Source organism: Meriones unguiculatus, chromosome 2, assembly GCF_030254825.1.
Source record: "Meriones unguiculatus strain TT.TT164.6M chromosome 2, Bangor_MerUng_6.1, whole genome shotgun sequence".
NCBI classification, from domain to species: Eukaryota; Metazoa; Chordata; class Mammalia; order Rodentia; family Muridae; genus Meriones; species Meriones unguiculatus.
Window position 1 is genome coordinate 172,141,511 of NC_083350.1, and position 26,696 is coordinate 172,168,206.

General features: G+C 37.7%; 1 protein-coding gene across 4 annotated transcripts in view; it reads left to right on the top strand.

Annotated features, from left to right (window-relative positions):
- Rsrc1 (arginine and serine rich coiled-coil 1) overlaps positions 1 to 26,696 on the top strand; it is a 325,236-nt gene that overhangs the window by 283,590 nt on the left and 14,950 nt on the right. Inside the window, exon 8 of one of the 4 annotated variants that reach the window (XM_060378404.1) lies at positions 115 to 317. The exons of the other annotated variants lie outside the window; for them this stretch is intronic. Within the exon in view, the coding sequence (XP_060234387.1) occupies positions 115 to 302 (188 nt within the window). The 3' untranslated portion in view covers positions 303 to 317. Of the gene's footprint in view, positions 1 to 114; positions 318 to 26,696 lie in introns of those variants that run through there. 4 annotated transcript variants of the gene reach the window in all.

Sequence of the window (26,696 nt, forward strand, 5' to 3'; positions counted from 1 at the left end):
GTGTGTGTGTGTGTGTGTGTGTTAAAACAGTTGTAATCAAATCCATGATCTTAGAAAGACGTTGCAGTATTATGCTCTGGTTTTCTGCCTTACTGTTGTTTCCTTGCTTTTAAGGAGCAGTCCATTCTCTTAAAAGAGCCCTTGGACTTTTCAACAGATGGAAGTTTATCTTGGATCAAAACAAAGCTTCTGTTTCAATGTATTCCTGCCCGAAGGCAGGAAACTGGACCAGAAGACATCATGCAGGCCCCTCGACAGACCTGTGTTTTGTTTGCAAATCTCACTGCTATTTAGTGAGCTGAGAAAGAAGGAGCTCCTAGGACCTTCAAAGCAGCAGCAGCAGCTATTGACATGCTTTGTAAGTTATTTTTGCTTTCGTATTGAAAAGGTAGCCTTAGAAGTGCAGGAAGCAGTGCAATCCTTTAAAGTTATTGCTTCCCAGCCCATGAGGAAAAGTTGCTGTTCCTCCACTTTGTAGTGGCAGTGCACCTGCGTCATTGTTACTGTAATTGTATTGCCAAATCAGGTGTGAGATTAGTTGTTGGATGTTACATGTAATCTGCACAGAAATCAAATTATTTAACCTCGAAGCCCACAATACCTCCTCCTGCTGGTTTGCTGTTAAATATTCAGTATTTCCTTGTCATGAATACAAATGGAGGACAAATTAGAATCTACAGACAGCTGACCTGAGCTTCAGATTAGAGGCTGAGGGGCTTGTGCTGTTTTAAATGTTTTAATTATCATAGTCCCAGTAGCCAGTTGAAGGACACACATAAAATCATTTTTTAACAAAAGAAAAAGCAGGGCTCCTCCTCCTCCTCTTAGTGCAAGTGTTTGAGTATAATTGTGTTGCACTTGCGGTAGAGTGATGCTGATCTGCTGCAAGGAATTAGGTCTATTAGGATGAGTCATTTTTAAACGCCAAATATCTCCAGGAATATTTTTTCTTGGTGTGTATTTGCCCTGTCGGAAGGATGATGTATAGTCCTCATTTTATTTTGGACAATGGATCTGTTTCTGTGTGTGAAGTTTAATTTAGACTACAGATCTGGAAGCTTACATTGAATGTGGGGAAATTGTGTAGAGTAATGGACTGATTCATACATAATAGCATATATTTACACTGGGGAAGAAGGAACACAGGTGAAATAAGCTACAAAGAATTCTTCTAGGATTAAAAATGCTTAATGTGTGCTCATTTGAAATTTACTTTTAAATAAATAAAATTTTTTTATCAAAACTTTCACCATTTAGAGTAATGGAAAGTAGTTAGTGTGTTAGAATACTATGTTAGTTTATAAAATATTAATAGATCTATAGAATAGAACAATTGTAAAATAAAATTTTTAAATTAATTTTTTAACATTTTGTCAGTATTAATCTGGTATCTATAGTCTTGAATTTGCATTTTTGTTTCTTATATATATGTTAGTGTAATGTTGATTTGATTAGTTATGCCTGGCTTATAAGCGGTGAAACATTTTTATATACTCTTGGGAAATAAATTTGGCAGAAAATCAGCATGAGTAGATTTAATTATCACTCTGAGACCTTTCCCTTTTCTAGCTTAGTGATCCTGAAACTCCATGTGTCTCACTGAAATCTGTGTGGACGCTAAGCTTCGCTTCCCAATTTGTTCTTCCATGCAATGATAAGCCAAGCAATTACTGGTTTATTGATTTTTCATCATGGCAAATTTAAAGTTGATTTTTTCCTGAAAAGGCAGGGGTGATTAAGTGTTTCCCCTCGGTTTAGTACAAGAGAGCTGTGTGGCAGAATCTAATATCCTGAGGTCAACCTCTGCAGGCAGATAATACGGTGTCTTGGCCACGTGCTAAAGAGAGAAATCAGGACTACAAATGTGATAGGATATATGTGGAGACAGTTTAATTTGCTCCATTTATATGAACAAGCCATGTGGCACACGCTCGGAAAACATCATTTTCAATGGGTTTAGAAGTTAGGCCCACGTGGCCAGAGAGAATGAGTGACTACAGACAAGAAAGGTGTTATTGGTTATTAAGGGAATATCACTACCATTTTTAAATGAAAATAGCAAACCATTGGAATATAGGATTTTCAAAACGTGGAATGAAATCCGCACTTATTATTGTGACAATTTACTGGATTATATGATGCAAAAATAAACTGCCATGTTTATTTTTGTGATTAAACTGAGCATAGTAGTCTTAAATATGTACACATGATAATTTCTTCAGGCAGTTTTCTGGCACAGTACAGTCTTAGCTTTATGAAGATACAAATTTTTCAACAAAATATTCCATACTTGACTCAAGTTATTTTCAAACACCCTGAACAAATTTTTAAAATAACATTTTAAAATTACTTATGGTAAGTAGGAATAGAGATAAAAAGATAGACATGATTATGGGAAGTTTTTAACATAAAAATTATAGAAACATATCAATCACTGAATATTTGCCATGCTTTTTGATTAAAAAAATCAAAGATTCTAATTTTAGACATTCTAGGAACAACAAAATGTATTTGTTGAATCATAAAGTAGAAGTTGCCTATTTTTTGTAATCTTTTATATGACACTGAATATCCTACCAAAACGTTTAACAAATGTAGTGCACTCCCAAATCTTTAAGATCCTTTTCCAACTAGTTGTGTTTCTAATCAAGTCTCTTCCTGTGAATTGGAAGCCCATGTGTCCAGGCCTACGTTACACATTTCATTGAGAAACTCTCTTCTACTTAGCTCTGTGGTGTTTGGGCTCTGAAGTTTTATGTGTTTTCCCCTCACATCTGACAGTAACTGTCTGTGATCATATTTAAAATTGGTGACTATGTCACTTCAACATCTGCTTTCAAATACTGTTGATTTGTGATAAATGTACATGAGTACATCATTTTCAGTATAAGGTGACTCATAAGTCAGATAGTTGTGATTGTCACTGACTTTAGTTTTTATTTAAAAATGTTTTCCTCTGAAACAATAAATATTAGAGAAACATTCTGTTTTCAATGAGAAAACTTTTTCAGTATATATGAAATATGTATTCCGTAAATTATTCATAGAATACGTAAAAGAATTTAGTCAGAAATGCTTTTTTATAAGCACCAAAGAAAACAGTTTTGTTTTATTTTAAGTACTTAACCATTTAGCAGCCACCCTGCTCATGATTTCTCTGGGTTTTTCAGCAGTATGGTATTACGGACTTGTCTCATCTCTACAGCCATTACCAGTGTTTTCAGACTAAGAAAATGCCAGTGTATTACTTTTTAAAGTTCTTTCCTATCCCAGGCTTCAAATAACTGTTAGTCGACCTATTCGCTAATTGATAAATCACAGTCTGTTGTCTTCTGTCTGACTTTTAGTGTTGATTGAGCTTTAGTGACCTCTTTTAGTTAATGGTTGTTCAAAGGAGAGGTCAGTATGGAAACATGATCCCTGCCTTGTTTTTTCATTCATATCCTTCTGTTAGCAAAACCTATCAGTTGCTGACACCATGCTAAATGCTAGTACTATGAAGATAAATTAGACAAGCTCCTTGTTCTTTAAAAATGTGTGTGTGTGCTTGTGATCATTAGAAAGGCATGCCATGTGCATAACGCATGAAGCAATGTAGGAACAAGCTCCAATAGCAAAATGTAGGTAGACTGCTTGGGAAAGGGAGATTACTTGTAGGCAAGAGAATTGGGGAATGCCTTGAAGAAATTACTTACATTTTTCAAATCTGTCAATATGAACAGTCCTGAGCTAAACATATATACTAGGTAGTAACAGGGGAAGGAAAAAGAACTGTTTTGGTTTTGCTTTTTTTTATTCCAATGCCCTGTACTAAAATTAATACCTAGCTAGGTTATATAATTATACCGTCACAGTATCCCGGTGAATTATGAAATGTTCTTGTTTTGTAAATAAATTGGGCAAGTTAAGTGACTCACTTAAGATCATATGGAGACTAAGTAATGGAGCTAGTACTTGAAATTTCTCATTTGAATTTTATATGCCCAGTTTCTTTTTTATTGTTTTTTATGTGTGCTTGGTTTTGTTTTTCTATTTTGCAATTATATAGCCTACATAGCAATTGGATCTGGATCTTGACTTCATAGTGACAGACTCTGAAACTGACCAGTGTTGCCAAAAATAGTCTGCATCAGAATAACCTGATAGTAATTGTTAGCATGCCTACATTTCTAATGCCTTGTACTGTCCATAAGATAGGTGAATTTGACCCCAAAATGTATCTGTGTTCTAAAGTGTGTGTGGTGATTGCAGTTGTGTGATTTCTTTGCTGCATAACTAAGCACTTGGAAAGAACTCAATCAGCACGATTTACCACATAATACATGTATGTAGTTAATCATTTTCTTTTTCTTACTTTATTTCTTCCTTAAGAATTTCTTACAGTGTATTTTAATTATACTCAACCCCTCCTTCAACTCTTCCCTGATCCAGCCACCTTCCCTGCACACTCTAATTTGTGTTCTCTCTTTAAAAAACAAACAAACAAACATCAAAACCAAATTCTACTGCCCGTCTATTTTTGGTTCTGGCCCCTTCCACTGGAGTCACATGACTTACCAGGAGCCACACCCTAAAGAAACTATCTCCCCTCCTTTCAAAACCCATCACTGATTATTTGAATATTTAATTGTATAATCTTTCCAATTATTTTTAATTAAAATATTTTATACAATATATTTTGATCATTTTCTTTCCCCTCCCTTAACTCATTTCAGATCTTCCTCGTCTCCATCCCTACCCTACTTCATGTTCTTTCTGTCTGAAAAACAAGCAAACCAAAAACAAATTAATGAACAAAATGAAAATCAAACTCAAAAAAAAAAAAAATAAGGCAAAATTTGACAAACCAAAATAAATTGGAGCCAAAAGGCTGCATAACAAACAAACAAATATGGAGTCTTTTTTTATGTTGAACTGTTCCAGAGTGTAGTTGGTATACCCAGTGACATTGAAGAATACTGGTTTTTAACCTTTTCCAGCAAGTTTCAGTAGCAAATAGCTTATAATTTAGAGTTGCAACATTGGTCTACATCCCCTTCTCAGTGCTGGGATTTTTTTCTGGTTTGAACCTGTGTAGATTTTGTGCATGTTACCACAATTTTTGTGAGTCCATGCATGTATCAATCCTGTTGTATCTAGAAAATGCTGTTCCTTTGGTGTCATTTTGAAAGCAACCTTTAGATTTAAGACTCTTTCTACTTTGTCTTCCACATAGATCCCTGAGCCTGAAGGAAAGGAGTTTGATAAAGACATTCCTTTTAGGGCTGAATGCTCCAACGTCTGTCACTCTGCACATTGTCATGAGTCTCTTTGTTAATTGCTACTGTGAGAAGCTTCTCTGGTGAGGGTTGAGCAATGCTCTGATCTGTGGGTATAACAGCATGCCACTAGAAGCCATGCTATTTCTGTGTTCCTGTAGTACATGACCTATCTGGTTTCAAGTTTGTAGCTGTAGTATTACCTTAAATCCAATCAGAAGGTAGTTGTTTACTCCCATAACATTGGTGCCACTACTGCACCAGTGTACCTTGCCCACAGAGCATTGTCACAGATCACAAGTTCAGTGGCTGGTGATAGTGAGGATTACTGATGATTACAGTAGCACTGTGAACACTAGTCAGTAGGGATGAAGCTTCTAGTTGGCCACCAGCTCATGTCTCTATTTTTGATGACATAAGTAAGATGTATCTTCAGTATGAGGGCGTTACTATGAGATAGTACAGGGTAAGCAATAACCTCAGCAATAGCCTGTTATGTTTGGAGGGGGAAATTCTATGGGAACCTTTTGGGCAATGACTTAGCAAGATGTAACCCATTCTTGACACTAGATCTCTAATTTGATAGCACAAAGTGGCTTTTGGGGATATGCCCTCTTATGTGGTGACTCCTTTTAAATTCCTTTTATCTGTGTATATTTTAGGAAGCCTCTGTGATGTTACACTTTTGTGTGGCTTTTCACAATGCCTTCAGTCTTCGTTGTCTCTCCTCATATTCCCTGCTTTATCCTGTTCTCCCAGCTCTCTCCCCTTTTAATCCTCCTATTCTTTTTTAAACTTAAATTTATTTATATATTTATTTGTTACAATTTATTTACTTTATATCCCCACTGTAGGCCCCTCCTTCATCTCTTTCCAGTCCCATCCACCCTCCCTCTTTTCCCCCTGTGCCCTTTCCCTAGTCTTCCCTAGTCCCCTGGTAGGGGAGGACTTCCTCCCCTTCCCTCTGACCCTAGCCTATCAGGTCTCAAGACTGGCTGCATTATCTTCCGAATCTGTAGTCTGGCAAGGCTGCACCATCCCCTCCCCCCGCCCCGGGGGAGGTGACCAAAGAGCTGGCCACTGAGTTCATGTCAGAGACGACCCCTGTTCCCATTACTATGGAGCCCACTCAGAAACTGAACAGCCAATGGGCTTCCTTTGAACAGGGGTCTTTAAAGCCTTATTTATGTATTAAGTATACAATTGTTTAAAAAAAAAGAAAGGATACAATTGTATAACTACACACCAGAAGAGGGCACCAGATCTCATTATAGATGGTTGTAAGCCACCATGTGGTTGCTGGAAATTGAACTCAGAACCCCTGAAAGAGCAGTCAGTGCTCTTAACCTCTCAGCCATCTCTCCAGCCCCTAAATTCTATTCTATTCTATTCTATCTCCCCCTTTATCTCTTTATCACAGTGTATACCATTTCCATTTCTTCAGAGGATGTCTTCTTTACCACCTGGTCCCTTACTACATATCTAAGCTTTGCAGCTATTTTTAAAGTGTAATGATGTCCAATGAAAATATTTATGTATCTTTATACATGTATCAAACCATATTTCTTTATTATGAAAGGATAATACTGTTTTCTTTCAATGCTGAGGTCAAACTAACACATAATATTTGGCTTTTGTTTTGTTTTTTTAGGGAAGGAGGTCTCTCTATGTAGCTCTGGCTCTCCCATAACTCATCATGTAAACCAGGCTGACCTTGAACTCTAAGAAATCCGTCTGCCTCTGCCTCCAAAGTGCTGGAATTAAAGTAGTGCACCACCCTGCCCAGCTAAAACATAATTTTAAAATTATTTTAATATCTCTGAAATGAGAGTTCATTATAAAATTAATGTCGTCTTAAAATCACTGGACAGCAGTTGAGCACTAACATCCTGTCTATTTTCTGGTGAACTTAGTTGTTATCGTGGCCACATGAAATGTCAACTAGCCCTCCACTGGCTATCAAGACGTGTTCTAAGAAACAGTTGATAAAGAAAATCAATTCCCGCTTCTGGTCTCCTGACACATTAAGATAGCAATTAAGAAAGGCTTGTTAGGGAAAGATATGATTATTGCACACCTATATTTTTTAAAGTGTGGTTTTCATTGCTACCTTGTGCATATTGCTAAATTGTACATATTTATTAAGTACAATTTAATGTTTCCATAATTGCATGGATTTATGGATTATGATTGTGATCTATATCTTTGTGCACACACACACCCATTGTATAGTGGAAGCTGAAGTTTCACAAATACTTCTGATGACACAATGTTACTGTGAACAAAGGTGTGACCATCAACAGCTCTAAGTTCATCACCTGCTGTGAAGAAGTTTAGAAATGGTCTACCCAGTTGCCTCTTGTCTGTGCCTTTTTAGAACTGTGCATGAGTAGTATATAATTAAAAATAGGTTGAAGTTTGAAAGAGCTCTTTTAATAACTGTGAAATTTGAATAAGAGACTATTGGACAATAGTTAACAGCTACTTCTTATATTATAATTAGAATTATATACTTCTTACACTTGATACTTGGAATTTTGAATCGCTGTCAGTGGCATCATAGATTTTAGTATCTACATCATATTATTTCATTGTATTGTTTTATCATTTGATCTCACTCTTGTGACCTGCCATTTTCAGCTCAGATAAATGAGTGTGGTTATGACTGACGAGAGGAAGTTATTGAAATAATGCTACATATATTGGAAATATAAACATTAAAGATGAGCTGCTCTGAAATTGGAGTATATCATGATGTTTTTAGAAACTAGCAATAAATAAAATCCCCTAATAATTTTTAAAATAAAATTAATTTTGACAGGTAAAAGAGGCCATTGCCATATTAACCTCTGTGTTGTTAAATAGGTAGCTTATTTCTAACTGTGTTAAACCAGATGAGTCCCTCTGTTTAACACTTCTTAAAGTACAAGTTAACATCCTGCTGTTATCTAATTGCTATCAAAGACATTAGCCTATTTGGCTCTAGCATGATTCAATTGTATGAGGTCATGCAGCTTGACTATAATAACTTAAAGTGCTTCACTTGGTGATAAGAAAATATATTAAAATGCTCTTAGGTTCATTAGTTATTGCCTAAGGTCAGACTTATGGTTAGGCCATTTGCTAAAGTTTGTTGTCAAAGCAGTAAGCTGAACACAACATTTGTAAATCTTTCAATATAAGAAGCATAATAAGTTTTTAGCTTGTATTTTAATCCCCCTTTTCCAAAGTTGATTATCCCCATTTTTATCACTTGCTACAGGGATTGGAGAAAAAATCTTTTTCCAATGTTACCTTCTCACTTAAGAATATGGAAAAGATTATTTTCTTTAGTTTTAATTCAGGTGAATTTTTTAAACTTTTAGCAGAAAACAGTCTCTATAAATAAGAAAGCATTGAGTCATTTCATTTTGACTTTGATTTCAAATCTTTCTGTATTCTTTCCTAAATGACCAGATGAGAGCAGACCCCTTCAAGGCTACCCTCTATGTCCCTCATGAGCATGTGTGGCTTCATTAGGCTGCTCAACCACCTGGTGTGGAATCTCTGATCCCAAGAGACTCTCTCAACATCTGGCATTCACTGTGATCTTTATATATGTAGACTTAATCTTTTCATTGACATTTTACAAAGAAAATAATGTGGGACAAATTAAAATGTATAGAACAATATGAAATAGTTACAGAACGATTTATATGGCAGTGTATTTTCAAATATTTAGAAGAAATAAACTAATGATAGGAGATCAATAAATATTTCAAATTGCTATATTTTATAACAGTGTAATAGATATGGAATCTAAGATATGTTTACTTAGATATTAGATACTAGAAAATATTCTTAGGTAATATTCTTAGGACACCTGCACTCATTTGCACATACCTACATAAAGACCACACATACTCATAATCAAAATAGTTTGTTAAAAAAAAAATCAAGGAAATGAAAAGTATTTCTCAGACTGATGCAGAAAAGAAGGTCTAAATACCATCTTTCTTGGCAAAATGATCATTTCTGTGAGAGATACAGACTGGATGGCCATGGAGAAATTTGACTCCATATCAGGCATAAAAAGCACGCTTAGCATTTCACGTCCATTCATGTGCTGATTCCAACCTGCCAGGTGGCTTTATAATCCTTCCATTTTTTCTATTTGAAGAGATTATATTATGAGTGCAACTTCATTAAATAGATCTTTGGCGAATCCCAAAAAGCCAAAAATAGGGAAAAAGTTTCAAGACTAGAAAGAATAAATTATACTTGAGATAGATTGAAAAAGTCAGGGTGGAGTGGGTGACTTGACTTCAGTGATGAATTTCTTGTAATTGTTTAGCTACTTCAGTGTTGTTGTAGTCTCAGTCTTATCTGAAATGAAATTCTAAAGAAATTGCAAAGCTTGATGCATGCTTAGCAAACAGCAGGGCAAAGTGACAAACCTATCAAGTGCCAAGAACTGTGCCTCTTTTGGATTTTCTTGTTTGCTTTTATACTCAAAAGAACTGCCTGAAGTAAATGACATTTTGCAGATGGGGAAACTGAGATATGGAAAGGAGAACAATTTTTCCATAATCACATTTGCACTAGAACCAGGATTCAAAATCAGCTTATATACTCCATGTCTGTGTTAGTATTTTGTTTTGTTTTGCTTTTTTAATGCAGTGTCTCAGTGTCCATTTTCTTTAAAAGAAAGTGAACTTTTTCTTTTCTTTTCCATACTAGGGATTAAACCCAGGGCCTCATGCATACAAAACAAGCACTCTAGCACCAAGCTACAGTCCTCACTAATCTTGATTTCAAATGATGGTTGTCAGAGAATATTTCTATTTCTACAAAGTAATCATTAAATCAACAGATATCTAGTGTATACTTATTAAGTACATATCACCATTTTGAGTATAAGTGGGCTTTTTATAATCTTTCTCTGCAAAAGATTCTCTTTAAAATTTAATTCTGTGGATGCCTTCAGCAAAATACACAGAATCTTAATTTATCATAGTACATGTATTTTCTACACAGAAAGCAATGTCTTTGTGAATTATTCATGCAACATTTGGTTCCTGACTTTGCACACATGCTCCCATTCACTCAGGAAGCACAGGTAACGGAAATGTGTTCTAATGACAGTTAAGGTTCAGCAAGCTACTGCCATTTGGTTACATTTGTCCCACAGGGTGGTTTTTAAAATAAACTACTATTGGCACAAAACCACACTCATTTGTTTATAGTCTATAAGGTCACTTTTATGCTACACAATCAAGTGGTCACAACAGAACCTTTGCCTTACACAGCCTGAACTAGTTTTACTGTCTTGCCCTTTGCAGAAAAAGTTTGCTCATCCCAAGCCTAGCTCAATATCAGAAAGTAGTTCTAACACTGAAATACAATGACATGTACACATATATATTGTGTAGATAAAATTATACATACAAAATTTGGAAATTTTGCGTTCTTTTGTGACGTCTGTACCAAGCATATTCTTCTGTCCTAACTTTTTTGCCCTGGATATTAAATATTAATGTTATATTCCTAGTAATATGCCTAGCGGAACAGTTAGAGCTTAAAATGTATGGTCTAGGTTGTTACGCCTCCTCTGAATAAGCACTGAACCTTGATTTTATGTGTTTGTCTCATATGCCATACTTGGGAAATTTGGTTTCTCTTTCATCGGGACAGATCAGAACTTCTCCTTATAATGCGGACTGAATACCTTCTGACTCAGGAGTCTGTGATAGGAAACAGTACCCATGTTTTTAGCAAGTACTATGCTGATGTTGCAGCTACTCTTCTGGGACCACTGTAGTAGAGCTTGATGATAGCAAGAAGGTATCAGGGGCTTTGACAGTGTTCCTGCGTTAGCCTGAGCTTTGAAACTGTATCACCTTTTCCCAGAGAGGGTCCTGGGGCTTCTGGAGCACTAAGACTGCTTTAGAGGAGGTGCTAAAGAACGCCCACATACACAGGGGTCTTTTCTGAGACTGATACTCCAAACAAGGACCATGCATAGAGATAATTTAGAACCCCTGCACAGAAGTAGCCATGGCAGCTCAGTGTCCAAGAGGGTATCCCAATAATAGGAACAGGGACCATCTCTGACATGAACTCATGGGCTGACTCTTTGATCACCTTCACCTGAGGGGAGAGCAGCCTTACCAGTCCACAGAGGAAAACAAAGAAACCAGTCCTGATAGACTAGGGTCAGATGGAAGGGGAGGAGGACCTCCCCTATCATTGGACTGGGGGAGGGGCATAGGAGAAGAAGAGGGAGGAAGGGTGGGATTGGGAGAAGATGGGGGAGGGGCTTCAGCTGGGATACAAAATGAATAAACTGTAATTAATAAAAATTTAAAAAAAAGAATGCCTACATATATGGTAGCCTACCACGTGGAATTCTCAAAGCTTCTGAAGCCTTTTTTTTTTTTCTTTGGTGCTGACATGCCACTGTGATAAGCCTGTTTGTGAAGGCCCTTTGTGCAGTAAAGAAAATTAACCTAGTTAATGGAGACCACAAGAGCGAGATTGCTCAGCAGTTAAAGGTGCTCATTGCTAAGCTTGAGGTCCTGAGTTCTAACCCTAGGACCCACACAGGAGAAGGAGAAAACTAACTTCTAAAAGTTGTCTTGTGACTGTCACAAGGTTTCCCTGACTTGCATGGCTGCACACACAGAGAAACAACCAAATAAATGCATAAATGTAATTTAAGAATTTAGGGCAATGGATAGGCCTCTGTAAAGTCAACAGAGAGAAAAGCTTCACAAGGTGGTTCAATACAATTATATAACAGCTAAGGGCTATGAGGAATCTCAGATAAGAGTGTCAGCAAAGAGTATTTCAAATGAAGCAAATGAACACATACAAGACTTGGCTTGTGGGAAAAACAGAGAAAGATTTTATTAAGTAGGGATGAAAAAGCAGAACGCAAAATATATATTATAAAAATGTATAATAGTGTAGATAAAGAATATAAGTTAATATACAGTTAAAATGGAGAGGGTGGAAGGATGAAATAGTTCTTTATTACTTTTTTTGTTGCTCCTTTTTTATTTTTATTAATCATAGTTCATACACTTTGTATCCCCCCTGTAGCTCCTTCCCTCCACCCCTCCCAATCCCACTCTCACTTTCTGTTCTCCACCCATGTCCCTCCCCAAGTCTACTGATGGGGGAAGTCCTCCTCCCCTTCCTTCTGATCCTAGCACAGAGGTAGCCCATGGCAGTTCAGTGTCCAAGTGGATTCTATAGTAAAGGGAACAGGGACTGTCTCTGACATGAACTGATTGCTTGCTCTTTGATCACCTCGCCCTGAGGGGGGAGCAGCCTTACCAGGCCACAGAGGAAAACAATACAGCCAGTGCTGATGAGACCTGACTTTATTACTTTTAAAAAGGACTCGGTTCACATTCTAGTCTTCCTGCTTAATGGGTGAATAAGGTTAGCTGTATCATCTAACCTCATTGAACTTCAGTTACTAAGTCAAAAATGAAGAAGGCAATACACTACTCACAAGGGTATGTGTAAGTACTTACTGTGTGAAAGCACCTTGTAAAGTTTATCTGGATCAACACTATGTAAACAAAATAACCTTGACTGTGGGAAAAAAATAGTGTAAAAGGCTTCCATTGTTAGGATTCAGGAAACAAAGTTTGTTAGAGTAGAGACGTAATCAGTGCTGTCTGTGCTGGATTATTAAAGTTTATCTGATTCCTATATTTGCTATTTCATTTTAATTCTGAGGTTTGGCCTTTAAGTTTCCATTCGTTTATACTGTTTAGACTTTTGAGGTTCTCATTTGTCAGAATTGTGAGCTCTTGGGTATTACTAACACAAATATTGATGTGTAGCTTCGGCCTATTAGGTATCAATGGAAATCAGAAAATCAATAAACTTAATAGCTGTTCATTACCCAGTTGATGCATTTGCAGGACTCTGTTGAGTACTGTCAGTGAATAATCAATTCAGTCAACATCTATTACCAGATTGCTGCCAGACCTTCTGTATAATACACTATTTTATTTATGACTTTATATGGCTACTACAGCACTTTTTATGAGGCAGTCTTTGTCTTGTGGGATTCATGTTGCTTATAACTGTGGTCACTGGAAGCACCTGTCATTCTGAAGGTCTTCCTAGATTAACCTTCACTTGACATAGGAATGGCTTCCCCCCTAACAGCAGCTTCTACCGTAGGACCAATTTTAGGTAGCAATTCAATGAGCAATTCAATGATGACAGTCCCTACTGTGTGCTAAGTGGGAGTATACCTATATGTTTACCTCTGTATTATATCATGTAGTAGGTCAAACCATATAATATGTAATCCATGAAGTATAAAATAAATGACATATTTAGAATTTAAGTAAACTATTGTACATGATAAAGATTTGAAGAAAGCGTCATAGGGGTTGGCATTTAAGTTAACTTTTGTAGAAGGAGAACTTATGTCAGGAAGACTAGATAACAGGCATGCAGCCTGAGGGAAGAACACGAATAAAAGTACTGTAAAGAGAGGATTCCATTTCAGGATTTCTCTTCATGTTTATACGATAAACGAATTTAATTGGAGAAGGTAAATTCCAAGCTAAGAGGTAAAGAAAAGGTGTTGTGAACCAGGAGTGATGGTGCACACCTTTGATCCCAGCACTTGAAAGGCAGAGGCAGGTGGATCTCTATGTGTTTGAGGCCAGCCTGGTCTACAAAGAGAGTCCAGGACAGCCAACGCTGTTACATAGAGAAACCCTGTCTCAAAAAAAAACAAAAAAAAAAGTGTTGTTTAGATTAAAAATAGAAAGTTTTCCTGATAAAGCAGCATATGTGAAACCTAGAGAGGAAAGAGTATGGTTTCTTGAAGAGTTAAGAATGGAATGAAATTTAGCATGGCTGCAACTAAGAAACAATGTGTTCTATGGGGAAAATCCTTATACAGACACTAACCCTCACTCAACAAAGAACAAGAGAAATGTGCTCCTACTTCAGGTTTGTCCACAGAGCAGATTTTTTTTATAGCTGCTATCAGGAATGTCCATTGTTCTAAAGGAAAAGGCATGTGTGACAGCATCCTTGAGGGAGAAAAATACTTGAGGGAAGTACATGGTCTATGTATATGAAATAAAATGTGAGAGCTTCTATGTTATAGTGAGATTAGGAATATGTTCTATGGACTAAAACAAAAAGTCAGGAGGGAACGTTTCAACAGTGCTTAAGTTTTCTTTTTTGTTTGTTTGTTTTTGTTTTGCTTTGTTTGAAATATCATATCTGTGTTGTTGGGGATGGCCTTGAACTCATCTGCTCAACCATTCCTGCCTCAGCTTCCTGGGTGGCTGGAATGACGGGCCTGGGGCATTACACCCAGCTTTCACATTTCCACCAAAACATTTTTGAGTTCTTATGATCTTATTGCTAGTGGGAATGTAGCCTTGTATAACCGCTTTGGAAATCAATCTGGTGCTTTCTCAGAAAATTAGGAATAATGCTAACTCAGGATCCAGCTATACCACTCCTGGGCAAATATCTGAAAGATGTTCCACCATACAACAAGGACATTTGCTCAACTATATTCATAGCAGCTTTGTTCATAATAGCCAGAATCTGGAAACAACCCAGATATCCCTCAACCGATGAATGTATACAGAAATTGTGGTACATTTATCAAATGGAGTACTACTCAGTAATTAAAAACAAGAAAATCATGAAATTTGAAGGCAAAGGATGGAACTAGAAAAGATCATCCTGAGTGAGGTAACCCAGAAGCAGAAAGACACACATGGTATATACTCACTTATAAGTCGATATCAGACATATAATATAGGATAAACATACTAAAATCTTTAGTCCTAAAGAAGCTCAGCTACAAGGAGAAAAGAGCAACAAGGGAGGAGGCTGAAACCTCATTCAGAAGGGCAAACAGGATAAACATCGGAAGTGGGAGAAGACAGGGGCCACAGGGGCCTCTGAAAGACTCTACCCATCAGGGTATGGAAGGAGATACTGAGACTCATAGCCAAACTTTGGGCAGAGTTCCAGAAACCTTGTAAAAGAAGAGGGAGATAGAAAGACCTGGAGGGGACAGAAGCTCCACGAGGAGACCAACAGAGCCAAAAAACCGGGGCCCAGGGTGTCCTGCAGAGACCAATACTCCAACCAAGGACCATGCATGGAGAGGACCTAGACGCCCTTCAGATGAATACCATAGGCTGCTCAGTTTCCAAGTGGGTTTCCTAGTAAGGGGATCAGGGTTTGTCTCTGACATGAACTTAGTAGCTGGCTCTTTGATCACCTCCCCCGGGGGGGGGGGGGGGGTGCAGCCTTGCCAGGCCACAGAGGAAAATGATGCAGCCAGTCTTGATGAGCCCTGATAGGCTCATAGAAGGGGAAAAGGGGGCTAACAGTGGACTAGGGGAGGGGCATAGGGGGAGAATAGGGAAGGTAGATGGGACTTGGAAGAGACCAAGGTGGGGCTCTACAGCCGGGATACAAAGTGAATAAATTGTAATAAATAATAATAAATTAAAAGAGTTCTTATGATATCTTGGTCTTTATCTAGTGCACTAAATATTGTTCTTGGTTTTTCTTTTTTTTAAACACTACATTAGTTTTTCAGTAAGGAATGTTAGTTAAATGGTTTGAACTTTGCTCCTAAAAGACTTATTCAGTGCCAAGTTTATAATCACCAGATTATACAGGGCCCCAGTCAGCTAGTGCTGTCATTAGGACAAAGCTCTATGTCTCTCTCCATCCTACTTGTTTCCTTGTCCTTTATTTCTCATCTCTTTATTTCTCAATTTTTCATAAGGGGAGGGGGTCATGCCAGATTTGTCTTTCTACTCTCTTTCTTTATCCCCTGGTCTCATTTTCCTTACTCAATATTTCTGTTTTGCTAAATCTAGTGAATTTTTATTTTCATATTCTACCTTCTAGCAATATTCAAACTATTTTATCTGGTTTCTCTTGCTAGTTTTTTGTTTTTTTGTTTTGTTTTGTTTTGTTTTGTTTTTTCTCTACCTGATATCCAGTCATCTTTGTTAATGAACACTCAGACCGTGACTTTTCTGTTTTTCTTCTTAGATAAATTTGTCACTTTCACTATATGCTTTACCAGTCCTTATTTATACTTCCAAGTTATTCTTTAGGATAGGTTTTCTCTGGTCTCAGATGTGGGAGACTTTCTTTTTTGTTTCTGATTTTTAAATTTCCCTTTTAAATAGAAGGTGTCTCAATCTAGCATCTTCCAGACTGAACTATGAACTCTCCCCCTAATGCTTCCTCACTTAAATGTCTAGGCCCTGGTTTATCCAGTTTCTCTCGACTCATCAAACAGAAAACCAGCCTTGGTTCCTATATTTCCTTTATCCTTTATCCCTTAACATTTCTGTTGACTCTACATTCAGAATACGCCCTCGTCTTTTGTTATGCTGGATGCTTATCATTTCCACCTTGGACTCCTGTAAGAGCAATCTGCTTTCCACTCTCTCTCCTTGGTGCCATAAGCAGTGTGTGTATTTTGTGTGTGTGTGCGCGCGAGCTCATGCGTAGTTTGGCTTTATTTTTTTAACGCTAATCACATCCACTTCTCAGTCCTCCCAGGTCCATCCCCCGGACTTGTAACCTCCCCCAAATTAAATAAAAAAGAAAAAGAATACTAAATCCAGTTGTGTTGCCCATATATGCACTGGAGCATGGTCACCCTCCCAGTGGCCAGCCTTCAAGATAACTGAGTCCTTCCCCACCCTGCAGCCAGAAGCCATCAGCTGTAAAGAGCTACACTTCGTCAATTTTTAAGAGTTCTTTTCAATGGCTTCCTTACTGGACTCTTTCTGTCGCTCTTTCTATTCATCTACCTGTCTATCTTATTTCTATCTTTTTTTCTCTCTCTGCCTCTCTCTCTCCCTCTGACTCTCTCTCTCTGATTGGGGCCAGGAATGTTGTCACAGAAGCCTTCTGTGTCTGTCATTCTCATCTGGAAGTCTGCAGTCATTGGTAGCACTGCAGAAGAAACTTCCTTGTCCTTTACAGTCAGCAGCACAGATCATGGACTTCCACATGAATTTGGGTGACAGCATAGACCAGAGACGTCAACATAGCTTCAGGTGGCAGCACAGACCATGGACATCCCCATGGCCTTTTGAGGTACTAAAGAGAATTCTTAGTGGAGAATTTCCTCCTCTACAAGGAGGAAAAATAAGCTTAGAGTGCTGAAGAACCTAGAGGAGACAGCATAACCATGGAAATGGTTAAAGACTTGGCTGAGGAATTTAAGAGGAACAAGATTAGCTAGGGCTTTGAAAATAAGTGTCTTACTATGACCGAGGCATATACTATATAAAGACACAATATAATAGAAAACATTTAATCAGTTTCAGAGTTCGTCCGTGATCATCATGGCAGTAAGCATGGCAACAGGCAGGCATGGAGCTAGAGTTCACATCCTGATCCTGAGTGAGGCAGGAAGACATTCACACAACACACACACACACAAAGAGATGGGGGAGGGAGACAGTGGGAGGGATGGAGAGAGGGGAAGAGAGAAAGAGAGAGCACACTCAGAACCTACCCTGTGATGCACCTCCTCCAACAAGGCCAACTCTGTTAATCCTACCTAAACAGTCCACCAGCTGGGAACCAAATATTCAAATATATGAGCCTGTGGGGACCATTCTTATGCAAACCACCACAGTAAGGGTATGGATTTTGAATTTTATTCTAGATGTGACAGGAAGCCAATGCTAAGTAACAAACTGAATTTATGGGCTGGAAAAGAGAAAAATAAGGCTATGGTAGATGAACCTAGAGATTGGAAAACATATCAAGACCAGAGCTAATGATATAAGGGTCATCAGTTATATAATTTGAAGGTTATAAAATTTAGATGGTATGAATTATGAGTCACCTAGAGAGTACACATAAAAAGGAGGAAGAGTCCCAAAAGTGTGCCTTGCTATACCCTGAGGTTTACAGGAACAGTATGGGCAAATGAGGCACTGCAGGCAGTAAGGAGAAGGAAAGCCAAACATGTACCCTGTCATAAATACCAGACTAAAAAGAAAATGTTCCAATAGTGAGAAAGGAAACATAGACTCTTTCTCCTATAAAGTTAATCATTAAGCAATTTCGAAAACAATGAAAACATAACATTTATGTATAAGCTCTAGAAATTCTTCTAAAAGATTAATATGTTTCTTTTCCCAATACTTTACAAAAGAAAGAAAGTGTTCAAACTTTTTTTTCCTTAAAAAATATATATACCTTTCTTTGGCCATAAACCCCATCCTTTTTAGATCTTTAAGCTGATAGTTTAGCCCCCCCAATTTATACTGGTCTGGCCCATTTCACTTTCATGACAAAAATTCAGCAAAATTGGTAAGCTTTTGTCCTAGGCCAGGCTCTCTTTCTGCTTACAGCTGGGCAGTGTCTCTGGATAAACAGACACAGACACTGAGTACATCCTCTTAGCAGTCATCACCTGGTGGACACTGACATTAGGAGAAACCTCCCTTCTGCAGTCATATATGTTTGAACAAAGACTTCTGCAGTCAGTGATTTTTTTGTGAATGTGTATAGTGCACAAAATTGTGAGGTTGGGGCAGCAGGGAGACACTGACGCTTACCTTCTAAATCCATTTCTAGAGCATTTTGGTCAAATGGCTTTCTGGCATGTTGGGCAGTAATTGCCCCCAGGGACTTGTTTTACTGTCTGGCTAATCGCTGTCTCATTGCTTCTGGATTATTGACCCTCTGTCCATCTGGCTGCCAGGATCAAGCCCTGAGTCAGCTGGTAAAAACCTCTCTTTTAAATGTTTAAAATTAATTGTGGATTTGCAGTGGTTTCGTTGTCAAAGGTTTGTTTTAATATCTACATTGTAGTGTGATAGTTTGTGATAATTAAATGAATGTGAGTAGTCCTGGAGTATGTCATACATGTATGTGTATGCATACATACATGTGTATATGAACATTGAGAGTTTTGTGTAATGATTGCTGTGTTATTCTGCACTTTTCAGTGTTTGTTCCTGGATTAGAGTAGCATGCTTATCTAGCCTAAGTGGTGCTTCCTGACTGCCCACTTGCAGTCCACCAACAGATGTGTGTACCTTAACAAGTTTACACCGTTGTCCACTTGTGTGGACTCATTAAAAGTTCTGCTGAGGCTTTGATACTCATAGAATGATTGCCACTAACACTGCTACTTTGTCCTCACCAAAGGTTATGTGTCATTTGAGCATCAGTCATGTATCATTGTGAGGCATGAATCTTTAAGGGCTAAAACTTGGAGAATATTAGTAAGTTGCTCACAAATTATATTGCTGTACTTTGAAATCATGCCCTAGAGCTACTGTCTTCCACACTCATTACCAGAAGTTGTACGTGTGAGCATCAGAACCGATACAGACTTCGCTCACCTCATCACTTTCCTTAAACTGCCCCAGTTACTCTCATCCACAAGCCCCTTGTGCTGTATGATCCCTAAGTTGTGCCACCCATCATCACTTCCTCCCTCCAAATCTGTCAGTCCTACCATGCCCTGTTCCTTCCTATGGAATAGCAAGCTCACCTCTGTGAAAGGACTACTGGCCTCCCCTTAATCCAGAGGCCACACCTTCACTGTACTAACACTATATCCTAATTCAGAGGAATGGAATTTTATGGTAAAATTTGAGTAGCAATACATTTAACTGTGAAACTTAGAACAAACTTCTCTGACCAAAGTCACATATAAATAGAGCAGAACTTCCCTATTATTTGTTTCATAACTTAAAGAATTGTTTTTATAATGAAAACTATTATTAGCAAAAACAAATTGATGGTCAGTATTGGTAATACTTTGTTCCTGTAGCAGATTCCCCCAATGCCACTGAAGAAGAATGTTTCTCATTTCCTGTCCTTAAGCTTCCTTAAATATCCTGTCTACCCCATTCCTCACCAGATTGGAACGGCACATTGTATACCTCACTTTCTTCTAGCAAATATGAGCTCTGGACTTGCTTTCTTTACTGATATCATAAAATATCATAATAGCTTAAAATATGGAAAAATTTCTCCATTTTTGTAAAGAATGTGATCATTATTGATCTAGAATTTTCAGCTCTTTTTCTTAAATTTTTTAATGTAAACCATTTGGCAATCTTGCCAAAATGTATTATTTATAAAAATTAGCTATACATATAATTCATATTACTGGTTTATCATAATCATAATATATTCATGCATCATAAAAGAAACTTAAGCTATATAAAGTTGTCAACAATGAACTAAAGCAAATGAGACTCTTATATTCCCTGAATCAACCTAATTAACTACATTCTACATGAAAAAATAGCCCATAGTGTCAGGACTCATTGTACAAAAATAATTCCATAAAAAATACTCAAGGTGTGTATCCTAGAGACACACTTAAAATAATTTTAAACTTCATAACTCAATGATTGAAAGATAAGGACTGCAAGTTTTAAATGAACAAAAGAGTCGAACATACATTTCAGTTACCAAGTGGCCAATAATTGCATGAAAAAAATCAGCATCATTAATTATGCAGAGATTACACATTAAAACAGTAGTAAGATCTCACTGTATAACAATGAAAATGTTAAAATTTAAAATCCAACCAAATGTTGAAGACACAGAACAACTATTTCATATACTGTTGGTGGGAATGTAGAATGATGCAGCTGTTTTTTGGTTGTTGGTTTTTTGTTTTTTTTTTTAATAGTTTGGTAATTTGTGGTGGTGGTGCAAGGGATTGAATCCAGGTTCTCAGACCTTAGTCAAACACTCTACCATTGAACTACATCCACATAGAGCTTCCTAATCCAACATACATACCATGAAATCCAGCCACTGGAATGTTAAGGTAATATTCAGTAGCTAAAAATGTCCTTATAGCACAAGATTGGATAGCTCAAGAGGGTTACAGCACTTGCCATGCATATCCGTTTACCCAAGTTTTCCCTAGAACCCATGGTAGAACTGCCTTTAGGAAGTTTTTCTCTTACCTGCTGACATTCACTATGACACACAGTCATACACATAAAAATAAAAGTAAAATTGCTTAGAACACCGTGTACATGAATATTATGGTAGCTGTATACAAAACCAGAAATAGCTTATATCCAGTAATGAATAAACAAGTGAAAACAGTTATAGTTATCCATACACTAGGGTTCTACCCTTCACTAAAAGAACACACTAAAACATAAAACAATGTGGTTTTATCTCAAAACCATGTTGAGTAGAAGATGTCAGATTGTCATTTATATCAAATTCTACACATTGCAGACTTTAGTCTCAGAAAGCACATCTGCAATGACTTAGGTCAGGATAGGCATGGAGACTAAGTGAAGAGGAGCACAGGACATTTTTGGTGACAGTGGAGACATTCTACATCTTGATCATGGTGGTGCTTAGCTGGGGTTAGCATTTGCCAAAGTGGGAACTGACAGAAGAGTAGGCAAGTATAGGGACTTACTGTGTTTCCATTTGCAAGTTTAAGCCATTTGTCAGTCCTTGGTTTCATTTCCATGATTCTCTTACTACACTAGGTGACTCCTTAGCCTTTGAATCTCTAGTAATATGCCATGGTGAATACTCATGGTTATATATAGTTATTTATATAATTAGAAGTTTTATACACAAGTTGGTTTCTCAGAGTTAGGAAAGGTGGTAACAAAGAGAAGAACATCTATTTTTTTTTCTTAAAATAGTATTTTTCTGTAATGTAAAACAGCATTTCACATAAGAAATACTAATAGTAAATACTTAAAATTAAATCTTTAAGATAAGCTTCATTAAGGCCTAACTTGACATTGTGAGCTATTCCCTTAAAGTTTCTTGGTCCAAACACAGCACGCTTACAAAAAAATAAAATAAAATAAAATAAACTTCATAGCTTTCTATTGGCTGCCTGGATGTTCAAATATGAATATGTTAAGTACCTACTTCTGACCATAAAGATATCCTCACTAATCCTGATCTAGACAAGATTTTTTAAATTGAGAATGAAAACAAAGATATCATCAGGAATGGAAATAGAAGACGAAATCCAGCCACCATTATCATCTCTATAACTTAAGAAATGAACAACTCAAATGTTTACTTTGGCCAACTCTTGAATATGCTTCTCATTGCCTGCTTCAGTCTCAACAGTGGGGGAGCATTGCAGCTGTGGCTCTAAGCTGAGAGAGCTAACACCAGCACTACCAACATTTTCTCAGCAAATTTTTCTTCATTAATCCTAGTGCGTACAGAACATAAAAACAGGCAGAGGCGTTGCTGCAGGCCTCACAAAGGCAGACTTGAGGTTGTTGTTTGTTTTTTATCTCTGCACCTCTGAGTAAACATCCGTGGTGCTGTGGGGGTGTGGGACACGTGTCCTGTTGCTGTGATTGGAGACAGAACTGATGCATGTGTTATCTGTGGGCTCAAGATTCCTTCTGAGAAATATGTCTTTATTGTAGCATCACCTCCTAATAACTCAGAACTTCCCCTTTGCAAAATATGAGGCCCTGAACTTGCTGTATATACTTGTAATGTACTTTTTGATAAATGAATCTTTTAGTCTTCTATTACTCTTGACCTCTGTCTCATTGATTTTTCAAGTTCTAGATTTTTTTTAATGAATATTTAGGGTTAAAGGTATAGCTTGGTGGACAAGAACTTGCATATCATGTGCAAAGTCCTGGATTTGATCCTGTGTACAACAAAAAATAAATAAATAAATCAAGCAAGCAAGCAGTGAGTTTTATTTTGAGACAGTTATCCTAGGCAAAGAACCTAAAGATCTTGAAACTTAAGTTATTCTGTTTTAAGCAGTTGTTCTTATAAATGTTTGATCAGCTGTTATTAATATTCCCAGTTTTTCTAATTTGTTATGAAAGATATAACTTTGATACAATAATGCATTGCATTTTTATCTTAAATCACAAAGTTATCTTTACATTTGAACCTAGATGTCAGTATGAATTTGTGAGATCTTATTTTTATATGAGTACCTCTATTTTATAATGGTGTATGATATATGTGTGTGTTTATTATAGCTATATTTGACTACACTTATATACACCAAGATTTATATAAAGGCATTAGAAAAACAGGCATAGTCACTCATGGATATTAGTTATATATAAAGGTTATTGAGGATGCAAAGATATAAAAGATAGAAGAACCTAGTAATTGCCTTTAAGATCAGAGCACAGAGCATTAGTTTGGATTTTACAAGGCCAGCCAGCAACAAAAGAGCAGTAATTTATGAGCTCAGCGTAAAAGAATAGCATAATTGCATTAAAAATTAATGCTAATGAACACTAAAATGGGGAAGGTGGTTATGATGAAAGTTTGTATTCATCTTCCCTGGTTTGAATGATGGCTAGTGGCTTGATTAATGGCTTAATTTCTATCAATTAGCGGGGAAAAATCTCCTGTGAGACAAGGGTAAATTGAGCATTGAATTACATATCTTGCTTTTGTGTGCTAAGAAAAAAGAGCTGCGTATCTCTGATATTAGCCACAGTGACAAATGTGGTGTGCCCTGAGATGTGTGCACCAGCTCTACTGACAGGCAGGCTGTGTGTGGTTACAGGGTGTTGGAGACGGCTGGCAGACAGCATTCACTCTGAGCTCCTCAGAAACATTCAGCGCTCCCATCTACAGAATTTTAATTAGAGCCAATAACAATTCTGGAATTAAAATGGACAGCAGACAGCAACCGCAGGTTTCTTATTCTAATCTAGTAATCTGGATTCTTCAAGTCGTATGCCTTTCTTCTACCTTGTTAATAAAACGGCATCAGCCTTAGTTCTGTTGAAATGATTCTTTCTTATAGTTGCACTAAGGTAGACTTGATTACCCAGGCTCACCATGTCTTGAGCAACCATAAACAAATAGTCTGTGGAGTTAGACTGCATAGCAGCCAGATTCATAGAAACTGTGTTGTTGTTTTATCAGCATTTGTTACACAGTAAATAATAACTCTTGAAGTGAAAATTTTTTTCTGCTTGGATTATTTGTAGGCTTAAGTGGGAATTGCCAGGTTTTCAAATGCTTTATTTTTTGTTCAAGGTTTTAAGAATGTGACATAATAATTCTTTCAAAAATTTTAGTGTAGAAGGTTCTGAAAATCTACTTCTGTAATCCCAGGCAAGGTAGTGCCAGAGGAGCAAGGCCCTGTATACATTTCTGCTGCAAGTGAGCTCTGTTACATTCTGCTGCATGAATATGCATTAGAATGCAGAATAAGTACAAACCCAGGTACATTTGTTATTTTTAGTAAATGGATGGAGTAAGAAAAATAATTTATTGCATGGTATAAGAAGGGCAAATAATTCATTTTAGAAACAATAACTAGATGACAGGCCAGCACTGGATCCCAGTTCTACCACTACCTACCCACATGACGTTGGCTGAGTTACTGATTGGCCTTAATGTTTCATCTTGCAGTGAGAATGGTATTGTTATCCCAGTACCTATGATGGTTATATAAAGTAATGTGTGAAGTAGTAAGACCTAAGTACCTTAAATCGAACCTTCTGTTGCTACTCCTTCTACAAGCAGAGTATACTGTGTACTAAGTTAACTGAAAACCTAGCCTCCATACTGTCTCCCATCAGAAAGGAGTCATAAATAACTAGAGAAAAGGTTTTGTGCATTAAACTACAGCAGATTTTCTTTAAGCATAGATTCTACCACTTGAGGTAGATCATGTCATGGGAAATGGCAAAACAGCCTATATCTCACAGTCCTGGGTCCTGTCAGCTGTGACAGTGGAGTAGCTTCCCCATTCACCACACTGCCCTGGCCCACTATGTGGCCGGACAGGTAAAGCTGCCTGGGGCCTTCTGTCCCTCCTTTGGGATGTTCACAGGGCTGCCCTCTAGTGCTCCTATTTTCTGTTCCTTCTTTCCTGCCACAACACAGGGTGAGTGAAGCAAAGCCCGTTACAGCCTGCGTAGATTCAAGACAGATTGGCAGCTTCAGTGTCTTTAGCACTACAGCTACATGGCACTGAGCATCTTATCATAATAGCGCGTTTACTAAGTGCTTTTAATGATCTACTGGCCTTGCACTCAGCACAGGTGTATCACTCGGATTTTCATGACTACGTTTTTATGTCATCCCTCTCTGCTGAAATGTCAGTATGTCAGGGAGTTCTTCCCTGCTTCCCCCATGTAAAGTAACTCCCCTACTCCTTCCTGACCCTCTACCCTGCTCCTCCCTTGGTATTATGAGGCACCATATTTGTTTGTTATTTGTCTCCCTACTTAAAATACAAGCTCTGTGAAAGGAACGTTCAATTCCTAAATCCACATGTGCCTACCATTTCTTGATGTGGTAACTATTTGAAAGGAAGAAGAAAGGGAAAGAGAATCTATCACTCCATCTGAGATATGTAGCCTATTATTATCTCCTACCAGACAAGAGAACTGAAACTTGCACAGCTTGTGCCGTTTGCCCAAGGCTACAGCAGCTTTTAGGTGGCAGAGAAAGTGTAAGCCAGGCAGTCTCTAAACCCACAGCTCCTAAAACCTACCACTTAAGAGGTGAGATGGCTCAGCTGTTAAAAGCACTGGCTGCTCTTCCAGAGGACCCAGCTTCAATTCCCAGCATTCCCATGGCGCAGCATCTGTAACTCCATCTTCAGGAATCCAGTGCCCCCTTCTGGCCTTCATAGGCACCAACCATTCTTGCATGTAGACAGACATGCATGCAGGCAAAACGCCAATACAAAGTAAAGCAAACACTTACAAACATTGACTTTTTTAAGTTAAAAAACTTATAATTTGTCACTTGCCCAACAACATTTTGTTTTTAATGTTGTAATGCCCTTTAATTTTCAGCTGTTCAATAAATATGTATTAACTGTTCACTAAACAGCCCAGCACCCTGCAGTAAGCTCTGAAGGTAACAGAGGTGTGTTGTCTCCTAACTGGGAGACAGGGATTGTGATCAGTGTGAAACAGCTAAGCTTGGAGCCAGGTGAGGCATGAAAGAGGCCTCTTTTCACACCAGTGGCAAGTGACAGACAGCACATCAAAACAGGTGTAGGTGTGGCCCCAAATGACAGGGAGAATACAGAGACGTGAAAACTTCCTAGGTGGAAGGAGCTGAGGTCTTCAGAAAAGGTTTTGTTTTTATGAATCACAATGGCCCAAGTCACTTGTACTTACTGTGTTGAACTGAAATTCTCCTTTGATAGTATAGTCACACTGAAATTATTTCTCTTATCCGACCCACCACAGCAAGAACTTTAATATGCGGTGAGCTTGTGCTGGACTCCAACCAGTGCCTGCTTGTGAAAAACGCCTGAGGAGCCTCTGCTTCCTCTGTGCCCACAGCATCAGCTTCCAGACGCTCTCTAGACATGGCCTTTTCTACCTAAGGGGCTTTCTGATTTTTCAAGTTCTTTATGGATATAATTTCTGGATATTTGATTCCAGAGATGTGTTTATGAATAGTTTT